The 10,327-nt window shown below is 31.0% G+C and overlaps 1 protein-coding gene across 3 annotated transcripts in view; it reads right to left on the bottom strand.

Annotated features, from left to right (window-relative positions):
• The window catches only part of LOC134258298 (multiple epidermal growth factor-like domains protein 10), an 89,343-nt gene extending 87,688 nt beyond the window's left edge, over positions 1–1,655 (bottom strand). For all 3 annotated transcript variants that reach the window (XR_009990137.1, XR_009990136.1, XM_062740827.1), the window contains exon 1: positions 1,308–1,655. Coding sequence is in view for 1 of the 3 variants with exons in the window: in XM_062740827.1 (XP_062596811.1) it covers positions 1,308–1,425 (118 nt within the window). In the remaining 2 variants the exon portion in view is untranslated. The remainder of the gene's footprint in view (positions 1–1,307) is intronic.
• Between the last annotated feature and the right edge of the window lie 8,672 nt (positions 1,656–10,327).

Raw genomic sequence — 10,327 nt, forward strand, 5'->3', positions numbered from 1 at the left:
AAAGTATTTTAAGAAAAACAAATTTAATTCACCTCAAAAGTTTACCCTGCGTTTCTTTTTCCTTTCAGTATATATATATATATATATATATATATATATATATATATATATATATATATATATATATATATATATATATATATATATATATATATATATATATATATATATATATATATATATATATATATATATATATATATATATATATATATATATATATATATATATATATATATATATATATATATATATATATATATATATATATATTTAGGAAAAAAATTAGAAGTAATAAAATACTAAGTTTAAATAGAGAGCATTACTGACATTCTATCAATTAGAGTGTTAGTAATTAAATCTTTTTAAATTTACAAATGAGCAGACAATTTACAAAAGTCATTTAGACATCATTTAAATAAATATTTTAAATGTAGGATTTAGGATATCCTTTTCTTTATCCTCACCATCGCCCGCGTGGCACAGTGGTTAGAGCGTCTGCTCTAGACTCGCGAAGTAAGGAGTTGATCCATACGTAAAAGCAAAGGTCCCTTGACACAGTAGGTGCTGGCACAAAAACAACGCTCCCTGCTCAATGGCCCTTAGTGCCGAGTGTAGGACAGAATTTGCAGCTTTCCATCGGCAAGTGGTGGCGTCTCCATTTGAGTGAAAAATTCTCGAGTGGGTCGTTTAACAATTAATATTTTTATTAGAAAGGAAAAAAGCATGTTTTAGTTAATAATTTTCTTTAAATAAAATTTTCTTTATATGTATTTTTTATTGTGTCGTTTATGCTGAAACAAGAATATCAGCAATCTCGATTATTTCATTTCGTATTTCGTTATCATTTCGTAATTCAGTACTATTGTCGATACAATGACCTTGTCAGCATATACAATTTATTATTATGTCAAATGCTGACTGATATTTTTCATACTTATTGTTGGGTCAATATATACACATCGAATTGCCGATGGATTTTTCTGTTGATTTGCGATCTTGACAAAGAGCAACTGGCAGATGTGACTTGTTGGCAGAAGCTAACTCCTCAATGGTAAATGGTCCTACCTCTTTTAAGCGTTCACTGTGTGCTCAGCTCAAATTTTGTATTTTTAATGGACTATTGAACGTGGATTCCGTTTGTCATCTCAATATATTTCATTTATCTTCTTAATTTTTTTAAAAATTCAATTCAATCCTTCTTTTAATACCTTAATGTGACATATTTTAGCCATAACGAAGAGCAATGGTTGACGGTTTAATTCAAACAGAGAAGGTGAGCAAAAGTTTATAATGTAATGTATTACCATCTGTTTTATACGATTTAAACAATACTCTAATGTTGTATATGCTTTTTATTCCACCAAGGTCCACATACCACCACGTCAATCTGTAACTATTTGCGTTAATTGTATTTGTTCTCATGCAACTCTCAGTGTTTCCATCAACGACATTTTGTGATTCCCACTGCCGACAGATATCTACGCTTGGACACGTCCATGTCTTGTGTTGCTTTGTTGGTTTTCCTTGCGATAAAGATTCTGTAAAAAAAAAAACACATTGGCACTGATTTTCTTCATATGCATTTTTTATTTTCAATTTTCATCTTTGAATTTCATTAAAAAAGTGATTTCATATTTGTACTAAAAGCTAGCTCTAAGTAATCAGTGATTTAATCAATTTTGAATACATAACATTTAGACCCTTTATTATCAATACGATGAAAATCAGCATAGTCCTAGAATTCTGGATTTTTAAGGCTACGTAACATGTTTGAGAACTCAACATACATACCATATGCTGAACATTTAAGAATTCCGACTATCAGAATCAAACATCTTAGAAACATGTCCGCTTAAAAACATCTTAAGTGATGTATTTGACATTTTACCTTCTGTATACTATTTGCATACGGAAATTTTATTTTCTTTCGGGCTTTATGAAATTTATTTATTACCGTGAATTTGTTTTTTAAAAAATTCCTGCTCTAATTTCATAAAGAGTATAACTACATGACTGACCCTGTGAAGATTGTAACGAACGACATTTCAAAATAAAGGAGAAGCTGATACAAAAGATACAGAGGATATCTATATTTTGTAATTTGATTTTGGCTTTATCCAACGAGTTATAAATGATGTATATATTCGCAAGGCTTATCGAGTAAATATACACCGTTTCAACGAGTTAGATAAAGTCAATATGAAGTCATACAATTATACATGTTTTTTTATTTATCTCAAACTACTTTCGTTTTTCGTACCTCCGTACTTGATAGTTCAAAAGGTCAAAGTACATTGTCAAATGTAAAAGTTAGTGCTTCTCACAAAAGTCAATATACATGCTAATGATCTTCATACATGCATAGAATTGCATTATTTTATTTTTTTAATCTAGAACTATTGTGGAAATCACATTCATAAAACTTTCTTACTAAAGTATTTGCAAAGAAATTTACTTTAAATTAAGCATTGTCACTATATTATGTTGAAAACTGTATGTCCATGCAAAGAAGATGGAAATATTGTAAGAATCTGCACTTCATAACCAAACATGACCAAACGTGAAGAAACAATTTGAAATATGTGGTTTTAAAATTCAAGTGCGAACATTAAACATTTCACGTTTGACAGTTTTCAGATGGACTAACAAAAAGAAGAAAAGGAGTATTGCATCATTGCAGTTGAAATGGACGATCAAAATCTGTAGAGATACTTTTAAAAAACTCTGTATGTGAGACCAGTTATCTGTAAATGTCAGATTTACAATAAAATCTTTGGGGAAGATACCAAACATTTCATTTTCTTAGTGAATAGAGTCCTGACGAGCGATCTTAAACATTGAGTTCCCGGGTTATGGTACGATCAAGAACCCTCATTGCTCAATGACCCTGAGTGTCGAGCATGGGTCTATATTTGAGGTCTTAATCAACATAAGTTGACGTCTTTATTTGAAATTCTCGGATGGTACATTAAACAATCAATCAATCAAAAAATTTATTTTGACCACGCTGTCTCGAACAAGAAAAGAATAAAAAGGAAAAGATCACTCTCAATGACTGTTTTCATAAGTGGAAAAAAACCTAGTATGTACGAGGGTTGTTCGAAAAGTTCGTGGACGATGCCAATCTTCGTTGTATTACTCATTCGAAATTAAAGATAAGCACGATATAAAATGTAAAAATATTTGATTTGTCTATGTTTTAAGTTTTATTCCATTCGATTCAACAGAAATCATTTTATTTCATTTTAAAATCAATATGTTTTCTACCCGCGGAGTACACTTAACGGGGATGTAACGTCAAAATTATAGCGTCAAGAATTTCTAAGAAATACTATCCCTGTTTAATTCACACAGTTTAATCCATGTCCACTCATTAAAACCTTTTTCTAATAATTGGCAGTTTTTTAAAGAATTGATCTCATTGTATAATTTCTTTTTTTAAGGTTTTCATTTCTTCTATCACTCAACTCTGCTTTTATAGGATACGCAACTCTGATGCACCTATGTCTTTCCATGACGTTCCAACTTTTTAAAAATTTTTGTTCAGATTTTTACACTTAAAGCGTAGCTTCACAAATTGTCCTCATCCGATACAGAGTCTCTGTCACTCAAATACTGCCTGTACTACTGTAAATCACCTTTTATTCGCAAGAACTTTATTTTCGCGTAATTACGCGAGAAGGTATGTTCGCGAAAATTTCATTCTCGCGAATAATAGAATCCCGAAAGATTATATAGAGAAATGACAACAAATCGTGAAAATTTTGTTTCGCTAATAAAGAGTCAATGACTATCTCGCGAAAATAAGGTGTCGTGAAAAATAAGTGAACAACAGTATTTGTTCACGCATGCACAACTCGACTTTGACATATTTTCTTGATTCCTCCAATATCTTTTGGAGTTTATTCAGGGTTTTTCCTGAGTTAATCACAAAATTGCATCGTTATCTGCTGCTCAGTGACGTTCTTAAACGTCATCGTTTTTGTAGTTTTCAATAAGGACTAGCTATCTTGTCTAGTTTATTTCTTTTCAACAAAGCAAAATATGAAGGCATAACTTGGTATACGGATCGATGTCACAATTCTTAATTTTAATCTCTAGGTTGCTTTTCGTTATTGCTCCATTTTAAAGAGAATGTGACTACAGACATTATATAGTGTATGGTCTATGACTTAACTAAATTTTGACATGCTCCACGATCCGATTTTTGCATTTGTAAAATCTGTACATGTATAAGTTTTGCATAAATCGCACTATTTTGGAAAAATTTGATTCAAATCATTTAAATGTAGTGTAAAAATATTTCAACCTTTGGACAACATATGACATCAAATAAAAAAGATAGGATAGTTGTCCAAGAACTTTTCGAACAACCCTGGTATAAGCCTTTTTCTCTCCGGAAACTCTGCGTTGCCAATGACCTGAAGCGGGTATAGCCTGAATACGGGGATATTTTTGATTTCTCCTAGACATCTCTTCCACCTCTGAACTTTGCAGGGGTCCGTATTTTTTCCCTTTTCACATACATGCATTTATTATAATTTTTGGGGGGATTATTTAATTGATATATGACTTCAACAGACTTTGCTTTTCTTATTTTTAGATTCATTTTACATTACTTACCAAACGATAGCGCACTTCAAAAACATCCTTTTATATGCGTAATTTCCAACTTGCATGAGCCCCATACATGTAATGAAACAAAAAAAGTGAGATAACGATCAGTTTTCAGGATCAAAAGTCCAATAAACAATACAAAATAAGAGCAGAGCAAACACGGACCTCAAAAACATCAGAGGTGGGAACAGGTGCCATGGGGAAGTGAGCATCCCCTGCCAATCGGTCACACACGCCGTGTGCTCCTAGTCTTGAAAGAGAAATAAATGTAAATGCGTAACCAGTCAATTAATAAATAATAAATAATTAATAAATAATAAATTAATAAATAATAAATAATTTCTTTTGATACAAATATTTCTGCTATTTTAATCTTCGTAGACTGATCTCTTGTTTATGAATAGCACTGTATACGGGGGCTGTTCGGAAATTATTGAGACACTGTGTATATATATCAAAAATACGTTACATGTACAACAATGTTCAGGCCCCTGGTGGACCCATAATAAAGGCGATAATAATTCAATTTATTGTTTATAATTTTTCAATTTTACTTTGACTGCATGTTATGTAAGTTTGTTAAAATTCTGATTAGAAATTTGAAGATCATTAAAAAAATATTAAGCGTAGTAAAAATTCCGATAACGACAAAAAAATGCAATTTGACGTTAAGGCTGAGCTGCGAAGGATTTATAATTTTGTGCAGCGCTATTTAAAACTCTTTTCCAGACTGACCAACCTGTTAAAACAATAGCAACAAGATTGCAAAACATGTTATAGGGTTTCTATTTTATTGGTTTATATTTTTTTCTGACCAATTATTCAACCAGAGTAAAATCAAAAGCTCCGGACGACCATCAATTTTGACCTAATGGAATCGATAACGTTGACCCGCGTTGCGTAAATCGGCACCGCATGATGCAAATTCATCCCGTATACATGACAACTGAAGATTTTGCACTCGAAAAGTAACAGCACACATTTTTTAACGAATCATTTCAGAAAAGAGAAAGTTCCATTTTTCTAATGTTATATATGATGAAGGAAAAAAAAACATTTCCCGATCGTTTCACATGCGAAAACATCTCCGGCTGACGTGGCGTGAAAATGACGTAGCGATGCTGCTCCAGGTCGATGGACATATGCATGTTTATAATATTACCAAAACTTATCTAATTATCCTTCAAATTAGAAATTTTGCATATTTGTTTTATTCTTTCTTTCTCAAATGTTGACGAATTTTCCAGAATCTATCTCAGCTATTTATAAAATTAAGGCAAATGTCTCAATAATTTCCGAACAGTCCTCGTACATGTATAAGAGTGTTGTAATGACTCCTTCTATTAGCTAAGAAAACAATGTTACACGTCTTTAAGGCAGAAAATATATTTAAATCTCTAGTTTGAATAATTGAACGATTATTCCAGAACATGGCGAAGTTTTGCTTGAACGGTTGTGGTTAAACAACAATTTGAACAAGGAAGTTTGAAAAAGAATTTACGTTATGCATTATGGTATTTTTGTGCTAACTTTGAGATCTTTAGCACGCAGTCGAGTCATAGTGGTAAGTAAAAACTTTAATCAGTATTTTATTTGTAAAGATAACGGTACATTAGATACATAAATAAAAACAATATCTATGTGTTTGGCAGCATTTTGTCTCGTAATCATACTAAATATAGAACATGTTTAAATGGCGTACATGTACCCTAATAAAGGGTTTTTGTAATTTAGGGATTGAAATGGGCAAAAAATACTTCATTTTTTCGGAGATTTTCTGTTTTAACCTGAATTTAAAAATGAAAACTAGAATTGTTTACTAATGAAATTTTGGCATAAAATGTATAATGATTGTATACAATGCATACTATGCAGGGAGTGGTGACCTAGAATTACATTATAACTTATGATTTATCTAAATAATCAAAAAAAAAAACATTGTATACTAAAAACTTTATTGACGTTTTTGACTGTTTGAATGAAGCTAGGATGAAAATTTTCAAAAATATTGTGATCATCAAATTCATTTCATTGATTTAATTGACACTCAATTTTAACAGTATTGACAAGGTTGTAGAACCTAACACGGTATAAACCATGGAATTAAAAAAAAATACACAATCTGTTCACATTCAGCTAATAATGTAAAAAGTGGGTAGCTATTAAATTTATTCCTTATAATTAAATCTTTCTTAATCATATGTAATAAAATGATATTTCTAACCTAAAAGAAATAACGTCAAATCGTACCAAAGGTTACGTTGATCGATACGTTTTTGACTCAGGCCATTGTGATGAAGGCAACACGGTTAATATGATAAAAAGTAAAATTTTCATCCAATTAAATGCTGTGTTACAACCAGAATTTAATTATTAAGTTATCTTAAAAATCATCAAAGCTGCAAAATTAACGTTAGATGATTATTAAAATTGAAAGTAGTATTTGGATTATTAGCATTTCTCTTCATTATTCGAAAGATTGAATTCTTAATCTGGATTTTGTTAAGATTTTGTAAAAGGGAAAAATTTCTTAAACTTGTAAATTTTATATATCCGTATGTTATATCCACGCATATTAGCCATATTAGCCACATCTCCTTGGTTTCCAAGCCCATTCGACAGGCTGCCCTTCTACGAGGGACGTTCAATAAATAATGTCATCGGGGCTCGGAAAGAAGCAAAAGACGTCTTTTAATGATTTAGTCTTCATGATTTTACTTATTAATCTCTTTTGATTAAAATAGATGTCCGTTAAAGTTTTTATTTCATTTCTGATTGTATTTAGAACACATTTTTGGGCATGACCCTTGGTATACTGGAAAATATCAGATCCAATGATTTCCTGGACTTGTTTTTTTTTTCTTTCTGAAAGGTGGTTTTTCAAGTTTGGAAATAGAAACAAGTCAAAAGGTAAAAGATCTAGCGAATATTGTTAATGTAAAAAAATATTAACTTTCTTTTTATCCCGAAAACCCCTTTACTTTTCAGGGATGCAGGGTTTGGACGCTGTCATGAAGAAATTTAATGTAGTGGATTCCTGATTTTAGGTCCTACCTCTAATAAACCTTTCGATTTTTTTGCAAAAAGATTGCTTTCTAGACTCCTCCAAAAATTAAACTGTCTCCCCGAACACGAAATTGAACAACAGAACCACTAATATTTAAGAAAATTGCATATAAATCTGTCTTTGTGTTCTTGCATACCTTTGCTCTTGTCGGACCATTGATGTTTTTATCAAGTACATCTTATTGTAAATGTTGTATTGAGTGTTTAAGCAATAGATTCATGTTCCATTATCTGTTTGAATATGAAACAAACTTGGATAAAAACAGTTACTGATATTTTAAAATAATTGTTAAGACATTCCTACACGCTGTCGTTTTCACTCATTTTTCAAAATATAGGGTGATCTTTGAGTACCAAGCTTTTTTACCATCAAACGTTTCTTAAAAACATTGTAAACTACTCCCGATACGATGTATATCAAATTTGATATGTGTCTTAAAGTCAGTCATACATCATCAGATATTATTTGTTGAAATTGGGCAAATAGTACATAAGTTGTTATAATTTTTGTTGGCAAGGAGGGTTCCCATTTTTGATGCCCATTATATAATTTTTTATCATTGAAATCCACCTGCTCCTTTGTCTATAAAACAGGCATTGGTTGCTGTAAATGTCACATATTTCAGTGAATTTTTTTGTGTGGATTTTTAACACTTTTTACAGCAGCTTTAATGTAGCTTTTATTTTCACTCTAGTTTACTGATTCTTTACCATTCATTTATAATGCAGTGTCTCGAATAGCCCATGTTTCCCACAGCTTCTCACGATTAAACTATGTGATGAAAAGTGGTCACATAAACTGTTATCAATTCATTAAAGATTCAATAATGAGAGAAAGTCTAGGTTAATGTCATATGATTTCTATGTTGTATGTCATCGAGCTAATGACATTATTTATTGAACGTCCCTCGTATGTAATGCTGCTAATAATCATGAACTCCATTTCCTTTTTTCATGGCTTTTTTTCCATGGCATAAACAATAAGCTTACACATGTATTTATTCAAAAACACATAGTATTCCAATGCAAAAATGTATATAAAATGCATGGTTACTGTCTTGAAATATTTGCGATATTTGAGTGAGGGTAAGAAAACGTTTTTGACCCGATCCCAAATACTGCTTATATTTCTAGACAATGACCATGTATTTTGTTTATCCTGCAAAATATATTTACATCTGCCCTCCCAAATGAACTATTTTCAACACAAACTAAAAAACTAAGACGCCATAGTGTAAACATTGCAAAAAACGTGACGTCACCATGCTTTTAGAACGTCGGAATAACCGTACCAAAAATACTACAGTTTACTATAGTTAACTATAGTAAGCTGTTGTAAATCAAAGTTTTCAAAGTTTTCACTAAAGTGTCAAAGTGGTCACTATAGTAAATCAAAGTGATCACTATAGTGTCAAAGTTATCACAGAAATAAATCAAAGTTTTTAAAGTTATCACCATAGTAAATAAAAGTTTGTTCATAGTAAATCAAAGTTTCCATAGTGATCACCATGCTTAATCAAATTAAAGTTTTCATGATTATCACTATAGTAAATCAAAGTGTCAAAGTATTCACGATAGTAAATCAAAGTATCCACTATAATAATACAAAGTGTTAACTATAGTAAATTAAAGTTTTTATAGTTTAAAGTGTTCGCTATAGTTAACTATAATTTATCTAACTATGGTTAACAAAAGTTAAACAAGAGTATTTTTGTTAAGGAAATGCACGAGCTTTCTTAGGACATTGACCAAATAAAACTTTAGTTTACTAGGTTACATTTATTAGGTCAGTGCAAGGGGTAGTTGCAGGATAAACTTTTTTAAGTGGGTTGAAAATTTTTAATGAATATTTCTTACATGTAACTGACAAATTATAGGCCTTTGAAATGAAACATACAATTTAGGAATATATTTATTTTGTCAGATATTATACAGTAACATAGCAAAATTACTTTTAATAGATTAATCTAACGTATTGCTAATAAAACGAAGTTTGTTTTATCTCCCTACATATCTTTTTACGATATGCAACAGGTTTGTACAGTAAGTTTTATAGTGCTAATTCATATTTATTTTCTTTTCAGATAGTGAGATTTTGCATCTGATATATCCTTTTCCGCCCCTAATATAACTACTTGATTTGTGTCATACAGAAATATGCCCTTACAATCCTCTAAAGCATGAAAACAAAGACACAAACTTTTGATAAATTTAGCAGATCAAAAAAATTCCAGACATAAGATATTCAAATTTCTGAATATTTACAGACTCATGAAAATACAAAAAAAAAAGCTGGACACAGTTCTTAAAAATGTTGTCAAAGGCGGTGTTTCAGAAGTCTGTCACAGTAAAAGGTATTCGTAACGGTCATCACATTTCATGTTCAGGTGGAAATCGAGTATGGGTCAGTGATTATTTTGAAAAACTTCTTTTGACGAATACCTCGGGTGATACGTTGGACTCTCTGACGGATTATGACAGTGGTAGAGGTGCACACGCTGTTACCAAGGTCGGGGATCTAATTTACATTGATAAGAATAATGATATCAACAAATTGTCAGCAGATAACAAAACAAAAACCCTTATAATAAAAGCTTCAGAATCATGGGCCCCCCTCTGTATTTGTACTTCGCAGTCCACC

The sequence above is a fragment of the Saccostrea cucullata genome, unplaced genomic scaffold, assembly GCF_032062105.1.
Source record: "Saccostrea cucullata isolate Sc308-1 unplaced genomic scaffold, CSIRO_AGI_Scuc_v1 ctg1500, whole genome shotgun sequence".
NCBI lineage: Eukaryota > Metazoa > Mollusca > Bivalvia > Ostreida > Ostreidae > Saccostrea > Saccostrea cuccullata.